At 37.3% G+C, this 20,648-nt stretch overlaps 1 protein-coding gene across 1 annotated transcript in view; it reads right to left on the bottom strand.

The window, feature by feature from the left end:
- CDC14A (cell division cycle 14A) overlaps positions 1 to 20,648 on the bottom strand; it is a 195,085-nt gene that overhangs the window by 93,908 nt on the left and 80,529 nt on the right. The window contains exon 5 of the mRNA XM_007936102.2: positions 17,782 to 17,861. Coding sequence (XP_007934293.1) covers positions 17,782 to 17,861 — 80 coding nt within the window. The remainder of the gene's footprint in view (positions 1 to 17,781; positions 17,862 to 20,648) is intronic.

Here is a 20,648-nt window from a genome sequence, read left to right as displayed (position 1 = left end):
CTAATAGCTGGGATCTCTTGACCTATCAAAACAAAAGCTATATAAAGCAATCTTTAACCACAAGCTACACACAATTTTAAAATCATACTGTAGACCGTCACCATCCAATGGAAATATAATGTGAGCCACAAATGAGCGCCACATATGTAATTTAAAATTTTCTCATAACCACAGTAAAGTAAATAAGCAAGTGAGATTAATTTTAATAATATAGTTTGTTTAATGCAATATATGCAAAATATGGTAATTTCAATATGTAACAACACAATTATTAATAAGATAGTTTATATTCATTTTTTACTAGATTTTGTACTCAATCTTTGAAAGCAATTTGTATTTTAAACTTACAGTCTACCTCAATTTGGCCAAACCAAATTTCAAATGCTCAAAAGCTCATTTAATTAGTAGCTACCATATTAGACAGCTCAGCCCTAGACAGTACCATATATATACTTGGGAACTAGATAAAATATTTCACACAACTCTCCAACATATACTCTAGTTTAAGTCTCTGAACAAATCCATGACATATATTTTACCAGCTATAGGGAAAAGAAAGAGTTGATTGTTTTTATTGTGTGTTCTGTTGTACATACTCAACAGCACCTAACAATAACAATACAACAACCTGAAACTGAAGACACTCCTAGAGGCCAATTTTCATCCAATTAATAGATGGGCCTATAAAATAAACAGTAATACCTGGGAAGAATGTACTCCTTAGAGCAACCAACTAGATGAGACCAAAGGGGCAACATTTGCCCAAAACTAAAGATGAGAAGGTAGGGACAGGGAAACTGGTTGAATGGAAATGGGGAACATTGGGAGGAAAAGTAAAGAGTGCCAACACATTAACAGGGATTGGCATCAATGTCACAGACAATCTGTGTATGAATTATTGATTAAAAAATGAATGTTCTATGTCAACTTTCACCTAAAGTAAAATAAAATGTTAAAATAGAGAGAGAGAGAGAGAGATGGTAAGGAGAACTTTCCCTTTGAAGTACAAAGTTAATTATTAAATAAACTTTGATGGAAATCACAATACCATATTTAAGTTAATAAATACCTGGCTCAACATTTCATGTAAAGAGATATATTCTATAATTACATTTAGCAGCACATGTTTACTTTGCTTTAGAAAAAAGAAGGTAGCCTGATGCCAAGTTCTAAGTGGTTGACCCCTTTAAGCCTTTGTTAAGAGACCTACAAGTTCTAGCATGCCCAGAAGAGCTCTGTAACTGCTTTTGAGATTTCCCATTAAATAAGACTCAGCCACATTTAAGACATAGCTCAGCGACAGGAATATCACTAGGGTCATCCTCAAAACACAACAAATACCTCCCTTAATACAAACAGTACAGACTCATTTTAATGATAAATATTATTAAAGGATTACCAATGGGAGGTTCATGTATACTCTGTTTAAGGAAGATTTTTCTGGCCTCATACCTGCTCTAAGAGAAAACTTGCACATTCCTGTTCACATTAGATAAAATACAACAATATGAAAAGTGATCTATCCCACACTCTCAGGAAACAGCACAAAAACAGTTCCACAAATGGCAGCATATCATTCAAACACCAAGAGACCTTGTTTTGTTCCACAGGGATGTGGACCAAGAAACGTACATATAAGTGTCTCAGAACACTAATTCTGCTGCATATTAATAGAAATGGGGTAGGAGTGAAGGAGGGGATATTTCTGAATGAAGTACTTTGGAAAATTCTGAGTTAAACAAGTTACTTTTTTACTCAGAACCATTTGGAATCATTAGAATTGGAATGTGTAAATCTCCAAGGAAAGCTCTGAACTTATTTCATCCACCACTGAATCCCCCCACCCAATGGTACATCTTATACAGCAGTAGAGCTCAATCTTGGCCACATATTTGAATCATGTGGGAAGTTCCAAAAAATCCAGATGCCGAGGCTTTACCCCAGACCAATTACCCTAGAATTCTTGGGAGAGGAGGGAACCCAGGCATCAATATTTTCAAAAACCTCCCACTTGTGCAGTCAAGTTTGAGGACCAACATAACTTCGGGAAACACTGACCTGTAAGTTCTAAACTTTCTCCAAGCTAAAAAGCAGTGCCTATAAGTAAGAGATTCACACACACACACCCCTAAAGACTGCAGATAGGACATTCAACATTCAACCAGGTTTATCCACAGGATGTTAGCTCTACCCCCTACCATACACCTCATCTCCATACCTAGTCATTATTTTTAATGTCATGTCTTCAAAACCAGGTTCCTGGGGATTATTTGTTGTCTGCAAAGTTTTATTCTCTGTTCATTTTTCTATGTCCCAGAGAAATTATTTTTTAGTAGATTTGTGAGTCATCACCAATATCTAAGAAACTTACCAATCTGATAAATATTAGCCAATGAAAAACTAGGGTTAAAGTGAATAAAAAAGCATAAAAGATAACTAAAAGAAGAGTTGTGCAATTTAGATTAGCTACCTTCTTGATGTTTCATTGAGACTTTAAGCTTTCATAAACACTGTTTTATGAACACCAAGAACACAGATTTGAAAACCACTGCCATTGATTGTCAAGAAAACAAGCTGGGATTCCATGAAGGGTTAGTTGCCTCTTGGTACCTTGGCAAAGCTGCCAATTAATATAATTATGTAGAATATTCACCAACAGTACACTGAAAAGGAGAGAAATCTTAAAAAAAAAAAAAAAAAATCACATGAAGCTTGCCAATTCAAGTCTGCTCACTCTGATCCCAGAACTGAACAGCCCCTTGTTCCCTTGAAGGCCAACTGCCAAGCCAACACTGAAGATGGATGAATTCAAGGTAAATAACTAACATAGCTGAAAGCACCATTTTCCCCTAGTTTTCAGCTCAAGTCACTCTTGATACACACATACTGGCTATTCTTAGATATAAGAGAGTAGTTTTGGCACAGCTTGTTTACCAGTTTAACAGAATACCCTAAGACTGATTGCAAATGTCACAGTAACAACACTTCCTGAATGTCACATCAAGCCTTGAAATACAACCTTCTCTAAAGTCAACTATACTTAATATAATCTCAACAATGGGACTCTCTGGGGGGTATAAACGGTTAATGTACTCAGCTGCTAAATGAAAGACTAGAGATTTGAATCCATGAAGAGGCCCCTCAGAAGAAAATCCTGGCTATCTACTTCTGCAAAGTCAGCCAAAACCTATGGAACCCAGATCTACTCTGACACACACTCAAAAGCAATGGTTATCTCAATAATAGGAGGTAAAATGAATTTAAAAAAAAAAAAAAAAATTAATTTGCCTCATTTTAAAAAAGTGAATTATTTTCACTAGATCAATAGAAAATTATAACTAAAAACTTAAATCCAAATATGAAAACTCAATCAGTCCTTAAGTTATAATAACATACCTACATAGCAATCGTATAGCAGCCTACCTAACCTACTATTATAAAAGAAAAATATCATATGAATGAAAAATTACAGCACCTAAAACCAGCATCTGGATTGTTATTCTCCAGATTGTATTTCACCTTACCATCAAAGGCATTCTATGAGGCCTAAACCTAATACCTTCTCCAATCCCCACCTCCAGGGTAAATCTCCTTCTTCAGTATTCTGATAACACCTATCTCCTAACTCTAGTAAATTGCACTATAATTGCTTTATAGTCAGAATGACTTGATGGCAGTGAGTTCAGATCTTTTGGTTTATACATTAACAAACCATAAAGGGAGTTTGTCTGGAGCAGGTACCAGGATGCCCTAACACTCTTTAGAGCCAGGGGACTATCACTGTGAGTAACTCAGAGAAAGCAATAAATGGAGTAAGGTACTTATTCCCTGGGGACGCAAATAGGAAAAGAAAGCAATTCTTGCCCTCTTCAAGAGGTTTATAATTTGGTGCAGAACCATGCAAACAAATAATTATAAGACATTTCTTTTAACCATGTTTGTAGCATGAACAAAGTATAATGCACAAAATATAATAGGAAATTTTAGGCAAAGGGCCTGCCATTCCTCTCTAGGAAAATGATGAAAGGCTTTGTAGAAGTGACAGATGAAATAACTTGTTTGCTAAATGAATAATCTTGGAAGGAAGGTTAGGCAATCTACTTCCGTAGTGATATTGCTTCAGAAACCCAAGGAGGAGTCGCTATGAGTCGGGGCCAACTCAACAACACATAACAACAACAAATGAATAATCTTAAGGGACAGCACTATTTAAACTCAAGGGACCTTTTAAATGTATTTATTAGAACCCAAAAAGAAACCCAAACTCACTGACATTGACTCAATTCCAACTCATAGTGACCCTCATTGGGTTTCCGAGGCTTAAATCTTTAAGGAAGCAGACTGCCTCAACTTTCTTCCACGGATCGGCTGGTGGGTTCAAACCCCCAACCTTTGGGTAGCAGCCAAATGCCTTAACTCTACACTACCAGAGTTCCTTATTTATTAGGGGGAAAAAAAAAAACTCACTGCCGTCGAGTCAGCCCCAACTCATAGCAACCCCTCCTTGGGTTTCCGAGGCAGTATGTCTACAGAAGTAGATTGCCCAACCTTCCTTCTGAGGAGTGGCTGGTGGGTCTTCTGGTTAACAGTCAAATGCCCTAGGCACTATGCCACCAGAACTCCTATTTATTAGAAAGACACCAAAAATATTTAATATCAGTAAGAACATAGGCATTTCAGTGAAGAGTCCATATGAAGATAGCAAACATCCTTCAATAAGACTTCAATATGGACTTCATCTTTTAAAAACTGAAGCAATAAAACAATTACATTTAAATGGAATTGCCTTTAAGGCTTCTTGTTTTTTAAATAAAAGTGTTAACATAGCAATGAAGAAGAAAAAAAAAAATCTGGACAATGAAAATAAAAGTGTCAAAAAGTGGAGTGAAGATCTGAGAGAAGAGAGAATCCAGATAATAATGAGGGCCAAGGCAGTAATGACTGACTAGAGGTACTATGAGGATAAATCCTGATAATAGGCCACTCGCCCAGTCTGCCTGAGCTACATAGGCAAAAAACAACTCACATCTTATCTTAGTATTAAGTAAAAGATCACAAAAGTTTCTCTAGTCAAACGCTAGAAAACTAGTAGTATTCTCTCAACTAAATTCTTTACAAAATTATAAATACACTACTGACATTTTCTGCTTCAAATGTATGGCTTATGAAGAATCTGGATTTAGAAATGCAGCTTAGTGGTAAAACCGTCTTACCAGAAAAACAGAACCAGAAGAGGTACATTCAATGGCAAACATTTAATAGGAATTGGGTGCATAAACCAAAAAACAAATTCCTCATATTTGTGTTCAATACTCTTTTTTTTATATGAGTTGTTGCATTGTTATGTGCTGTCGAGTCATCTCCTACTCATAGCAACCCTATGGATAACAGAACGAAACACTGCCCAGTCCTGTGCCAGCCTCACAATCTTTGCTATACCTGAGCCCATCATTGAAGCCACTCTGTCAATCCATCTCATTGAGGGATTTCCCCTTTCTTCATTGACCTTCCACTTTGCCAAGCATGATATCCTTCTCCAGGGAATGGTCCCTTCTGACAACATGACCAAAACAGGTGAGACGAAGTCTGGCGATTCTTCTTCCAAGGAGCATTCCGGCTGCACTTCTTCCAGGACAGATTTGTTAGTTTTTCTGGCAGCCCATGGTACTTTCAGTATCCTTTACCAACACCACAACTCAAAAGCATTAACTCTTCTTCAGTCTTGTTTATTTACTGTCCAGCTCTCACATGCATATGAGGTGACTGAAAATACTATGGCTTGGGTTTGGCACACCTTAATCTTCAAAGAGACATCTTTGCTCTTAAGACTTGAAAGAGGTCTTTTGCAGCAGATTTGCCCAGAGCAATTAGTCATCTGATGTCTTGACTGCTGCTTCCATTGGTGTTGATTATGGAAACTAGTAATATGAAATCTTTGACAACTTCAGTCTTTTCTCCATATATCATGATGCTGCTTATTGGCCCAGTTGTAAGGATTTTCATTTTATGTTGAGATGTAATCCATGCTGCAGACTGCAGTCTTTAATCATCAGTAAGTGCTTCAAGTCATCCTCATTTTCAGCAAGCAAAGATGTGTCATCTGCATATTGCAGGTTGTTAATGAGTCTTCCTCCAATCCTGATGCCATGCTCTTCTTCATATAGTCCAGTTTCTCGGATTATTTGTTCAGCATACAAATTGAATAAGTATGGAGAAAGGACATAACCATGACGCACTCTCTTCCTGATTTTAAACCATGCAGTATCCCCTTGTTCTGTTCAAATGACAGCCTCCTGGTCTGTGTACAGGTTCCTCATGAGTATAATTAAGTGTTCTGGAATTCCCATTCTTCTCAATGTTACCCATAATTTGTTATGATCCAGTCAAGTGCTTTTGTATAATCAATAAAGCACAAGTTTTATAGTGAGTATCTTCACATAAACAGAGGCCCTGAGTGGTACAAATACTTGGATGTTAACAAAAGGTCTACCCAGAGGCACTTCAGAAGAAAGGCCTGGTGACCAACTTCTAAAAAAAAAATCCACCACTGAAACCTCTATGGACAACAGCAACTTAAAAGATTAGATAGGAAGCTAAGGGGGCAGCGAGTTTGTTAATGAAGGAGGAACAACTCAAAAAAAAAGGAGGGTGAGAATGGCCGTACAACTTAAAGAATATGATCAATGTCACTAAATTGTACATATAGAAACTGTTGAATTGGTATAGGTTTTGCTGTGTATATTCTCAACAACAGAAAAAAAAAAAAAAAAACTATGAAGCACATGGGGTCCCCACGAGTAGCAATCAACCTAAAAGTAACTGGTTGGTTTTTATATAGATAATTAACTCACCTTATGTCTAACAATAGTGATACAATTTGCTCTTGAGTATTGGCTCAGTTTCTTCTAAAACACTTTTGAGAACACATGAATAAAAGAAGCAACCAATAAAATTATAGGAAACAACCTAAATGTCTATCTGCAACAGACTGGTTAAATGCATTCTTGTCCATTATATAGCTATATAGAAGAATGAGGAAAGAAGTGCTCAATGAACTGATAAGAAAAGATAGCCAAGAAAATGTTAAGTGAGAAAAAGTAAGGTGCCAAGTAGTACATGTAGTATGTGACATGTTTTGATAAAAAATGGGAAAAATAAGATGTATATTTTTATTTGCTGTCATGTGCATAATAAACTCTAGAAGGATATGGAATAAACTAGTAACAACATTTATCTTGAAAAGAATAAGCAGTTAAGGAACAAGGGAGGGAGAGTCTTTACTTCTCATAGTTTTGAAATTTTTGAACACATTCCCAGGAGGGACCAGTCCCTGGAGAAGGACATCATGCTTGGCGTAGTAGATAGTCAACAAAAAAGAGGAAGCCATTCAACAAGATGGACTGACACACTGGCTGCAACAATGGGCTCAAACATAGCAATGACTGTAAGGACGGTGCAGAACTGGGCAGTTTGGTTCTGTTGTAAACGGGGTTGCTATGAGTTGGAACAGACTCACAGGCACTTAACAACAACAACGTATTTATATTTTCATATATTTAAATAAAAGCAGTTTGGAAAATTAGCCTACGACTATAATTATGATTTTAATTATATGTTAAAAAAAATCAAACTCACTGCCATGGAGTCAGATCCGACTCCTAGCGACCCCTTTTTGGGTTTCCAAGGCAGTATCACTATGGAAGTAGCTTGCCCAATCTTCCTTCCGAAGAGTGGCTGGTGGGTTTGAACCACCAGTCTTCTGGTTAGCAGTCAAATTTATAAGGTAGAAATCATTTTCATCTGTTCTGGCCTCCTCAATTATTTTAAAATTTTAGTTCTCAGGAAACAACTCTATAAATATATAAGCAAAAATACAATGATGCTCATCATAAAAATGTATTATCTCCTTATGCCTTCAATATCTTCGTTTAAATTGACAATTAAGGATAGCAGGACTTATCTGGCTAGCAACACAGAGTACAATTCCCTTGACTTCCATTCTAAGTGGAAAAGGTCAGAAGCATAAAAATTAATATACATTTTCCACTTAGAAATGTTTAAAGGGCTACTTTTCCACTGGCTCTACTAACTTGCATTACAGTTTTACAAGTGTTACAGCATTACAATTTGCAGGTGCCTATGTTTTCAGGGAGCTCTGGTAGCACAGTGGCTAAAGAGCTCAGCTGCTAACCCAAAGGTTGTAGGTTCTAACCCGCCAGCTACTCCACAGGAGAAAGATTTGGCAGTCTTTGAAAGGTTTACAGCCTTGGAAAATCTATGGGACAGGGCAGTTCTACTCTGTCCTATAGGGTCACTTAACAATCAGGATAGATAAGATGGCAGTGGGGTTGGGTTTGGAGGGTGGTTCAAAATAAAATTTACCAAAAAAAAAAATCCAAGTTTTCTGATTTTAAAAAACAAATTTAATGCTCCCTCATCATCTGCAGGAAAAGCATACCAGAATCCCTTTCAGTTGGTGCCCACTGTCCCACCACAGATGCTGTGCTCCTACCACAGAGGACTTCTCAAGTTGCCTCAGACTCAACATGCACTTCCAGAATTTTCTTTGTGCAAGCCCTGTGTATAATATTTTCTCCTCTATTCTCTACCTGCCAGACCTTTGTTGCTATTGTTGTTAGCCACCACTGAGTCTGCCCCTAACTCATGGTGGTCCCAGGCACAACAAAATCGAACCACTGTGATGCATAGCATGCCCCTTGGCTGATTTTCAGAGGTAGATCACCAGGCCTTTCTTCCTAGTCCATTTTAGTCTGGAAGCTCCACGGAAACCTGTTCAGCATCATAGCAACATGCAACACACCAGTGACAGAAAAGTAGTGACTGGGAAGTGTCAGGGAATTGAATCCAGTCTCCCACATGGAAGGCAAGAATTCTATCTTCTGCCAGACCTTGCTCATCTTTAAAAACGTAAAACAGTTTGAAAAGCTCTGATGTTTTCCAAACTCTGTCTGATCTTTTCTTTTGATATAATTTAATTTTCTACAGAAAAGTATGTGCCTATATATCTGCTATTCCCCATGAGGATGTAAGATCATCAAAAGAAATTCCTATTCAAATTTATATCCATGTCGATAATCTTTCTTCTTCATAATAATAATATTGAGAAAAACAAAACCATGCACTGTGCCTGGTATAGTGATAAAGGCATAGTCTCACTTAATCCTCAAGGAAGCCCTGAAAGGTACACTGCTGTTGTTGTTGTTAAGGCCATCAAGAAGGTTTCAACTCACAGCAGCCCTACGTACAACAGAATGAAATGCTGCCCAGTTCTGTGCCATCCTCGTAGATGTTGCAGCCACTGTGTCGATCCATGTAATTGACAGTCTTCCTCTTTTTCACTGACCCTCTACTACACCAAGGATGATGTTCCTCTACAGGGACTAATCCCTCCTGAGAACATGTCCAAAGTACGTGAGATAAAGTCTTGCCATTCTCACTTCTAAGGGGCATTCTGGTTGTACTTCTTCCGAGACACATTTGTTCTTTCTCTGGCAGTCCGTGGGATATTCAATATTCCTCACCAACACCACAATTCAAAGGCCTTTCTTTGGTCTTCCCTATTCATTGTCCAGTTTTCCCATGGCTATGAGGCAACTGAAAACACCACAGCTTAGCTCAGGTGCACCATAGCCCTCAAAGAGACATCTTTGCTTTTTAACACTTTAAAGAAGTCTTTGCAGCAGATTTGCCCAATAATCACTTGATGTCTTGACTGCTGCTTCTATGGATGTTGTTTGTGGATTGAAGTAAAATGAAATCCTTGACAACTCTAAACTTTTCATTATTTATCATAATATTGCTTACTGGCCCAGTTGTGAGGATTTTTGTTTTATGTTGAAGGGTAATCCACAATGAAGATTGTAGTCTCTGATCTCCATTCCATTACTAAGTGCTTCACTTTCAGCAAGCAAGATCGTGTCATCTGCATATCACAGGTTGTTAATGAGTGTTCCTCCAATCCTGATGCCTTGTCCTTCTTCTTCATATAGTCTAGCTTCTCAGATTTCTTGCTCAGCATACACACTGAATAAATTTTGGGAAAAGGATACAACCCTGGCACATACCTCTCCTAATTTTAAACCATTCAGTCTCCCCTTGTTTTGTTCAAATGACTGCCTCCTGATTTATGTACAGGTTCTGCATGAGCACAATTAAGTATTCTTGAATTCCCATTTTTATGTTACCCATAGCTGGTTATAATCCACATAGTTGAATGCCTTTGCACAGTCAATAAAACAAAGGTAAACATCCTTCTGGTCTTCTCTGCTTTCAGCCAAGATCTATTTGATATAAACAATGATATCCCTAGTTCCACAGTCTCTCCTGAATCTGGCTTGAATTTCTTGCTGTTCCCTGTCGATGTACTGGTGTAACCATTTTTAAATCATTCTTAGCAAAATTTTACCTGCATGTGGTATTAATGATACTGTTCGATAATTGCCATGTTCTATTGTATCACTTCTCTTTGGAATGGGCACAAATACGGATCTCTGACAGTCAGCTGGACAGTTAGCTGTTTTCCAAATTTCTCGGCATAAACAAGTGAGGGTTTCTAGCATTGCATCTCTTTGTTAAAACATCGCAATGAGTATTCCATCAATTCCTGAAGCCTTGTTTTTCACCAATTCCTTCATGCAGCTTGGACTTCTTCCTTCAATAGCATCAGTTCTTGATCATGTTGCCTCCTGAAATGGCTGGATACAGACCAATTATTTTTGGTACAGTGTCTCTGTATATTCCTTCCATCATCTGATGCTTCCTGTGTTGTTCAGTATTTTCCTCACAGAATCCTTCAACTGCAACTCAAGGCTTGAATTTTTCTTCATTTCCTTCAGTTTGAAAAATGCCCAGAGTGTTCTTCCCTTTCAGTTTTCTAAGTCCAGGTCTTGGCACCTTTCATTGTAATATTTATTTTGTCTTGTCCACCTGCCCTTTGAAATCTTTTCTCCTGAGCACAATTAAGTGTTCTGGCATTCCCTTTCTTCTCAAAGTTATCTGTAATGTGTTATGACACAGTTGACACAGTTGAATGCTTTTGCATAACAAGTAAACATCTTTCTGGTATTCTTTACTTTCAGACAAGATCCATCTGACACAAGCAATGATATAACTCATGATATAACTCATTCCATGTCCTCTTCTGAATCCAGCTTGCATTTCTGGAAGTTCCCTGGCAACATACTGCTACAACTCTTTCTGAATTATATTCAGCAAAACTTTATTTGTGTGTGATATTAATGATATGTTCAATAATTTCCACATTCTGTTGCATCACCTTTCTTAAATGGGTACAAATATAGATCTCTTCCAGTCAGTTGGCCAGGTAGCTGTCTTCCAAATCACTTGGCACAGATAAGTGTCTCCACTGCAGCATCTGTTTGCTGAAACATTTCAGTGGGTATTCTGTTAATTCCTGGAGCCTTGTTCTTCACCAAATCCTTCAGTGTACTTTGCCTTCTTCCTTCAATACCATTGGTTCTTGATCATATGCCAACTCCTGAAATAGTTGAACATCGACCAATTTTTTTGGAACATTGACTCTGTGTATTCCTTCCATCTTCTTCTGATGTTTCCTGCATCATTTAATATTTTGTCCAGAGACTCTTTCAATATTGCAACTAAAAAGCTTGAACTTTTTTTCCTTCAGTTCTTTCAGCTTGGGAAATGCAGAGCGTGTTCTTCTCTTTTAGTTTTCTAACTCCAGAACTTTGCACATTTCATTATAATAATTGTCTTCTCAAGCTGCTCTTTGAAATCTACTGTTCAGCTCATTTATCTTGTCATTTCTTCTATTTGCTTTAGCTACTCTTTGTTCAAAAGCAAGTTTCAGAGTCTCTTATAACATCTATTTTGATCTTTTCTTTCTTCCTTGTCTTTTTAAAGACCTTTACTTTCTTTATGTATGATATTCTTGACATCATTCCACAATTCATCTGGTCTTTAGTCCTTAGTGTTCAGTGCATCAAATATATTCTTGAGATTGTCTCTAAATTCAGATGGGATGTATTCAAAGTCATATTGTGGCTCTTGTGAACTTGTTTTAATTTTCTTCAGCTTCAACTTGAATTTGCATATGAACAACTGTTTGTTCTGTAGTGGTCCCTGGGCTTTCTGACTAATGATATCGAGCTTCTCCATCCTGTTTGCACAGATGCAGTCAATTTGATTCCAGTATATTCCATATGTCAAGGTCTACCTTTATAGTAGACATACATGTTGCTGAAAAAAAAAAATTTCCAATGAATAGCTCATTGCAAAATTCTCTCATGCGATCTCCAGCACAGTTTCTACAACCAAGGCCCTATTTCCCAACTAGTGATCCTTCTTTGTTTTCAACTTTCACATTCCAATTATCAGTAATTATCAATGCATCTTCATGTCTGATTAATTTCAGACTGCAATACTTGGTAAAAATCTTTCAACTTTTAGCTAAACAATAGATAAGGCTATGGGGTGAACAGTAACACCACGGAGGTATGCACTCCTCAGAACAATCAACCATATGAGATCAAAAGGGCAGCATTTGCCCAGGGATAATAAAGCTCAGGAGGCAAGAAGCAACTAGGAAAGAAGGACAAATGGTAATGGTAACCACAGGGAGGAAGTCGGAAGAGCGTTGTTATACTGTAGGGGCTGTATTCAATGTCACAAAATAAAATGTGTATGAATAGTTGAATGGAAACCCAATTAGGTCTGTAAACTTTCACTTAAATCACAATGAAAAGTTAAAAGAAGAAACGGGGGGAGAAGAAGAATGTAATCAATGTCACTGAATTATACATGTAGAAATTGTGGAATTGGTATATTCTTTGTTGTGTGTATTTTCATCAAAAAAAAAAAAATATTTAAGAAACTAAAGTGGACAATTCAGTGGCATTCAGTGTATTTCCATGTTGTGAAACACCATCTCTATCGAGTTTGAGAACTTTTTTACCACCCCCAAAAGAAACCTCACACCCATAAATCAGTAATTCCCCATTCCATCCTCCTCTTAGCCTCTGAAAACTACCAATCTCTTTTCTGTCTCTCTGAATTTTCCTATTTTAGTTATTTCACATAAATGGGATCACACAAAAGAAAAAGTTGGTAAAAATCTTCAGTTTTTTTATCTTTGGCAATAGTGGTTGATGCATATATTTGAAAGGTATATTGAAGTTATGTTACAGATAAGAAAACTAAGGCTCAGAGAGCATGAGTAACTTGCCCAAGGTTATACAGATAGTAAGAAGCAAAATAAGGCTTCATACCTAGTGTCTTTGCCTCCAAGATATATACTGTTAACCACTTTGCTAAGGATTTAGGTAGAGTGATTAATACCATTACCTTCACCATTAAAAATCTCCTATACATTATCTGGGAGCTCTGGTAGCATAGTGCCTAAGGCATTTGGCTGCTAACCAGAAGACTGGCAGTTCAAACCCACCAACCACTCCTTGGAAGGAAGACTGGGCAATCTACCTCCGTAGTGATACTGCCTCGAAACCCAAGGAGGGGCCGCTATGTGTCCAGGCCAACTCGATGGCACATAACAACAACAACAAACAATGTCCCTCCTAAAGAGCTCTGGTAACATAGTGACTAAAGAGTTCAGGTGCTAACCAAAATATTGGTGGTTTGAATGCTACATTTGCTCTGCAGGAGAAAAATGAGGCAATCTGCTTCTGTAAATAAAGATTTACAGCCTTGGAAACCGTATGGAACAGTTCTACTCTGTCCTGTAGGCTGACAGAAGTCAGGATTGACTCAATGGCAATACAGTTTTTAGAATGTCCTTCCTGTGGTCTCAGAAAATGAGGAAGAAAATCTTAAGGGATTTAGTTTTAATTGATTCATTCAAATACCCACTAAAACACATTTAAGTGTAAGGTACAAGATATTATAGTAAACAAGGCACAGGGCCCGCCCTCTATGAGCTCACAAAAGAGCGAGACAGACAAGTAGAGAGGCCTGGGCAATCCTTCCCATTTTTTCACTGTTGTTAGTTAGGAATTATATAACATTTTATTACAAGCAGTCCCCTAGGTTATGAATGTCCAATTTATATGCAATCCCAAAGCCTACTAAAAATTCAAGGTGCATATAATAGTTAATAATAATAAACATGTGGGAGTACATCAATACATTACTACTAATACTGTATTATTATGTTGAAGATGTGTTAGTGTGTCTGGAAGTGATTCTCTACTGCTTTTTATTCATAGAAAAATCTACTATATACTATATACTAAGACAAACATTTGAGTAAATAATGTGAGATACAAATTGTAGCTAACTGCTCTGATTTATGTACAAATTTGACTTAAAAGACACACTTAGGAATAGAACTTGTTCATAATTCAGGAACTGCCTACATACAAATAATAAGCAAAAAGGCAAAAATATTAGAAGTCATTTGAAATTCATTCAGAGATGGCTGTTGTAGGAGTTTTGTTTTGTTTTTTTACTCAGTAGTTTCGTGGGTTTGTTTTGTTTTCTTGCGTAAAAAAAACTGTGGAATATTTCCACCACCCAGAAAAGTACAAAATAAAGCACAATTGAAACCTCTATACCCTCCACCAAATTGTAGATAGGTATTAGTGGCTTATCATATTTGATTTCAATTTATCTTAAAAAAAAAGACAAAAGAAAGACCACCTTTCAGACACAAGTAAAGCATATTTCTTCCCATATGCATTCCTTCCTCCTCACAGGTGAACGCTATCCTATGTATATTTATGAGAAAAGTATGATCTTATATTTGTGCATTTACAAAAATTCACATACTTGTTATTATCATGAGTATATCCTTCTGTTACTTGGTTTTTTTCTTTTCCACTGGATAGTATATTTTGATCGGTATATTACACATTGATCTATGTAAATCTAGTTCAATCACCTTAATTTTTGTTTAATACTTCATTGTATGAATAACCAATGTTTATCCACTTCCCCAATCTGAAACTATTTTGGGGGGCAATTTTTGCTATTGTAAATAATACTCAGTGGACATTCTTAAACATGGGAACATGTTTAAGAATACCTGTAAGGTATCACCTACAAGTGGAATTTTATAGAGTATGAGCAATTTGAACTTTTGTAGGAATTGCCAAATTGTTCTCCAAAGTGGCTATAGAAATTTACCCAACCACTAGCTATGTATAAGAGTTCCTGTTCCTCTACATTCTTGCTCACATTTGGTGTTATCAGGCTTATTAGTGTTTGTTGATTGACAGGTATGAAATGGTATATCATTGTGGTTTTACAGGTAGTCCCTAACTTACGATATATTCAAGTTACAATGAACTTCATTTACGACTGTGCTTTTTTTGTTTTTGGTCTTATCTTATTGTTAGCAATATGTACTACATACAATTTGCAACATGTAATTTGCTGATGTTAATCTCAGATATTCATTCATACATGTTCAATTTTATGATTTACTGTTCAAAATACTGCTGTATAGATTAAGTTTTCTAAACTAAATTAGGAGTTCAGTTGCTTGAAAACACGGCCTCAAAAGCTGATCATTTTGCTAAAGTCAACAGGCAGATTCAAGAAGCAGCAAGACGTAACCATGAAATATATGAAGAGAACAAGAAAAGGACCATATAAACAAAAAAAAACCTCACTGCCATCGAGTCAGACCCAACTCATAGCGACTCCTCCTTGAGTTTCCGAGGCAGTATCACTATGGAAGCAGACTGGCCAATCTTCCTTCAGAGGAGTGGCTGGTGGGTTTGAACTGCCAGCCTTCGGGTTAGCAGTCAAATGCCTTAGGCACTCCATCCCCTTCCCAGGGATAATCCAGATGATCTAGAACCTTCCATGAGTAGAGTTGTTTTGTTTTTTTAACTTTTTATTATGATTTCGGTGAAATTTTACAAAGTAGTCATTTTACATTCAACAGTTCATGCACATTTTGTTTTGTGACACTGGTTACATTCCACAAGGCATAACTTCTCACTTCCCACTTTCTCCCTATGGTTTACCCTTTCCCTGTGTCCTTCTTGCCTATGAATTCCTATCTCCCTACATTTACCCCTGTGCAAATGCAGCCCTTCTGACTTCCCATGGCTGATTGTTCTAAGGAGTGCATCTCCCTGGTGTAGCTTGTAGGCCTATTATTTGGCCAAGAGTTAAGCCACAGGAGTGAGATCAATTCCAGGCCAAAAGGGTAACTCTGGGCCATAGTCTCAGGGGTTTAACCAGTCTCTATCAGGCCAGTAAATCTAGTCTTTTTCATAATTTTGAGTTTTGTTCCCCATTTTTTGCCCACTCTATCCAGGATCTCCAGTTTGGATCCTTTCTAAGTGGTTGGCACTGGTAGCCAGGAACCATCTAGTTCTTCTGGTCTCTGGGTCATGCAGGTTGAGGTTCTCATGATCCACAGTCCTCTGGACTGTTTCCATGTGTCTTTGATTTTCTTCACTCTTCTTTGCTCCAGAGGAGGAAAGACCAATAGTTGCCACTTAGATGGCTGCTTGCAAGCTTTTAAGACCCCAGTCATTACTCACAGAAGTAACATGTAGAACATTATTTTATATATGATGTTGTCCCAATTAAGCTTGATGTCCCCTGCAACCATGGTCCTCAGCCCACAAGCCCAGCGACCTACAAACTCTTCTTTATCATCAGAGTAAATTTTTATTATATGCCTATATTTATGTACATATGTATCAAAATATATCTGTAAGTTTACATGTAATATCTCCAACCCACAAAGACAAATAAAGATCAGATTTATAAAAACAGTGATAATAAAAGGCAATAATAATGAAAACTAAGAGAAAAAAAATGAAGTATTTGATTTCTGTCTTACAATACAGTAGTCGTTGGAACAGAACCCAGTTGTAAGTCAGAGATTAGCTGTGCTTTCCTTTGTTCTCTGATGACAGGTTTGGCTGAGCATCTGCCCATGTCTTTATCAGCCACAGGGTTTCCTTGCCTGTGAACTGCCTGTTGCTATCCTATGTCCTCTTTTCTACTGGGTCATTTAGTTTTTCTTATTTGTGCTTTTTATTGACTTGTCTCTAGCAAGATGCCATAAAAAAATTTCTCTTCTGTTTTCTTTCACATTTTACAGTTTTGCATCTCACATTTGGGTCTTTAATCCATCTAGAATTCTGTGTGTGAGTGTTTGGCATGAAACAGACATCTAATTTTATCTTTTTAGTTATTTAAACTATAGTGGTACAAGCTAGGATAAAGGAGTTTTGATATATGTTCCCCAGTACTACTAAAATATGCCAAGTTTAACCCAATTTTAAAAGATCTTCCTTACTTACAAAATGCTCTCTTCCAACACTTTAATAAAAGATGGCCTTCCTCAGATGTGTGCTAAACAGTAGACTTAGAGTCCCCACGAAACATGAGCTCCTGGAAGGTACTTAGAGGATCTTATTCTATTATTCCCAACCCCTGACATCAGTGCTCATGCAATAAAAGAATGAATGGATGAATGAATGTTGTACCTCATTGAAATCTAACAAATCTTGACAAGGTTAGCTCATAAACAGGGCATTCTTTGTGCTTAAACTGTTGAGAGAGAGAAAGAAAGAAAGGAGCCAAGGAAAAATATAATTCTAAAAAGGGGAAAAGCTATTTTATCCCTACTAGATAGAAAAACTACCCTGCAAAATGAAATAATAAAAGCTATTATCTCATTTCATTCCAATTAACATGGTTACAATCTTAAAACAATTAAAAAAACGCAATCATCCAACTGTAGAGTAGTGAGATTGCTAGCAAAGGCTATAGGCCAAGCCTCACTAGCAGTTATACCTGAATGGAAGGTAGGGGGGATTTGAGCCAGATAGGAGTAGTCTGTAGGCTTCTTCTGGAGTCTTCTTTAAATAGATAACCTAAAGGTAGATAAATAGCAAGATTTAGAGCACCACCAAAGAATAACACAAAACTAATTTAATTACTCACCGAATTTGTATTACAGGTCTTCCACCTTAAGTGACAACTATTATGGTGACGATAATGATTTTTAGATAGCAACCAAACTGGCACAATTTCCTTTTCAACTTGAAGCTGAGCAGCAGCGTTTGGTTTAAGGATAGGACAAGAGCCCTGAGACAGAAGGCAGATCCAGAGGCTGGATATTCTGAACAGATACAATGGCAGGGAGAAGAGAACAGGATAATTCTACCTCCATTATTGTACTGTGTGCTCACCAAAGACCAAAACAAGCCTCCTTGTCATTCAAAAACCATCTACAGTGAAGTAATTCAGTGCCTGAAAAGACAAGGCTCAGTGAGCACAATTCCCCCTGGGAGATCTCCTGAGTTCTCTGCTCTGAGGAAAGCCAGTGTTGCTTTCTAAAGGCTCAATAAAATCACAATGAAATGGGTGAAGACGAACATGGGTAAAAGCACTGGAAAACAGACTGGCTTGGCTCTTGGTGTCAGGGATATTTAAATCCCTCTAGCCCAGCACAATAAACTCACCTTGAACAAAAAGGGCCTCTTCAAACCAGTAAACAACTTATTTGACCAACAAATATTTAGTCGCAATATACTACATGCCAGGCACTATATTAGACACTGATGCCTCTCTTAATAAAATTTACCTTCTAGTAGGGTAAAAATAATAATTAATGGAAATAAATGCACTTAAATGTTTAAAAAAAGGAAATAAACAGAGTCATGGAAAGAATAGAAAGAGGCTATCTGAGGTAAGGTAGTCGGGGAGAGGACTCAGGCACTTAGGTAAGATCTGCAGAGGAGGAGCAAAGTAAAAGGAGGAAGGCCTTTCTGAGCCGAGGAAAGAACAAGGCCAAAGGCAAGGGTCCTTGACACAGAAAAGAGTTTGGTAAGTTGAACAGAGAAAAAGTCAGTGGGGCTACCTCAAGGGGCAGGAGGCAGGAAGAGCAAGACATTGACCAGATTGTGAAAAGCAATGTAACCATGGGGAGAGTATCATTTTATTCTAAGTGTAATTTAATATTTTAATCCTGAGCTAAGGGTACTGGCCTTTTTCCTCTATAGTTTGAATCTAATTTCATTCCTAAATCCTACCTACTTAGAATTAATAGCATTATTTCCTTAATACGACTCAATAGTAAAACCTTATGTATTTCAAAGACAAGAATGGCAGAGGCTTCATTCTTAAGAAGTAGGGTTTCCCTCTCTATTTATAAGAGCTTCCTTGAGCTCTAAGCTATTTCAATGGCAGTGTACACACATTTAACTATTAATAATTTCAGGACCAGAAAACACCTGAATTCTGAATTCTCTAAAGAAAGGAAACTAAAATAAATAGAAAAAAAGATGATCAATAAAAGACCCTTCAACTTTAATAAGGATAAATATTCACTTGACAAATAAATATGCAGGTTGAATAAAGCACATATCAGCCAAAGTGAACTGTGGATGAAACAAAAACAGCCCAGAAAACGAAACCACTTTAACAATGTTGATCTAGACATGAAACACAGCTTCTACAAATGGAGAATCAAAACTCAAGCCACAACTCAAAAAAATTACCCAAACCCATTTAAACCAACCCTGGCTTTAAGGATACCATTTCCAGTACCCAATACTTTAAAAAAAAAAAAAAAAAAAAGAGGATCTGTCATACCCTTATGGGTGAGTTATATAACATATTTATCATACAGTGATTTCTCAAGTCTAAAGATACTGTAATATATTAAAATTGACTATGACTACTAAAGGGGGCTCTGCTCTGGTGGCATAGTGCCTAAGGCATTTGACTGCTAAACAGAAGACTGGTGGTTCAAACCTACCAGTCATTCCTCGGAAGTAAGACTGGGCAATGTACTTCCATAGGCCTTGGAAACCCAAGGAGGGGTTGCTATGAGTCGGGTCCGACTTGACAGCAGTGCATTGTATTTTGCCGTTATAGCTGCTAAAAGGAGCCCTGGTGGCTCAAAAGTTAAACACTCAGCTGTTAACCAGAAGACTGACAGTGGCTCTGTGGGAGAAAGACCTGATGATTTTCCCATAAACATGGTAACAGCTTAGGAAACCCCATGGGGCAGTTCTATTTTATCACATTGGTTTGTCATGAGTCAAAAATCAACTGCACAGCACCTAACAACAATAACACTGGCTACTAAGAGGTAAAGCTGCTTGTAAAATGCTTCTGTGTTTGGATTAGGTAATTAAAGCTTACACAACCACCTTTGAAAAGCAAAAATGCATTTCCCTCCTTAGAAGCAACTATGCCGAAATTGGCATAGTTCTGCAAGAGGGAGGCTCCAGCCCACTTGGAAAACTTTTTCAAACTTGTTACCCCACAGGGTTCTGTTTACTCATCTTACCTTCATGACTTAGCACACATGACCCATGTTCTCACACTGTAAGATGAGAGCCTTTGTTTTTATTTTTATCCCAATGCTAAAATATTGATAAGTGCAACGTGAAACCCAACAGAGGCCATCTAAATTCCAGGAAGACTCCAGGAGCAGTTAAGTACAATGACCTTTTACAATCTGGTGATAGGTACTTGGGGAGAATGAGAAAATATTCTCTTGATAAATGAGTATATTACTGAATGCATGCATGCTGGGTGAAAATACCAAATTCCATTTTTCTAGGAGAAAACATTCCTATATTCCTATAGGAACATTCAAGTATTCCTATGCCATATCTTCTTAGGTCTCCTTATTAAAAAAAGAAAAA

The sequence above is a fragment of the Orycteropus afer genome, unplaced genomic scaffold, assembly GCF_000298275.1.
Source record: "Orycteropus afer afer isolate SDZICR_OR568_19922 unplaced genomic scaffold, OryAfe1.0 scaffold00033, whole genome shotgun sequence".
In the NCBI taxonomy this organism is placed as follows: domain Eukaryota; kingdom Metazoa; phylum Chordata; class Mammalia; order Tubulidentata; family Orycteropodidae; genus Orycteropus; species Orycteropus afer.
This window is presented reverse-complemented; position numbering and strand designations above follow the sequence as displayed.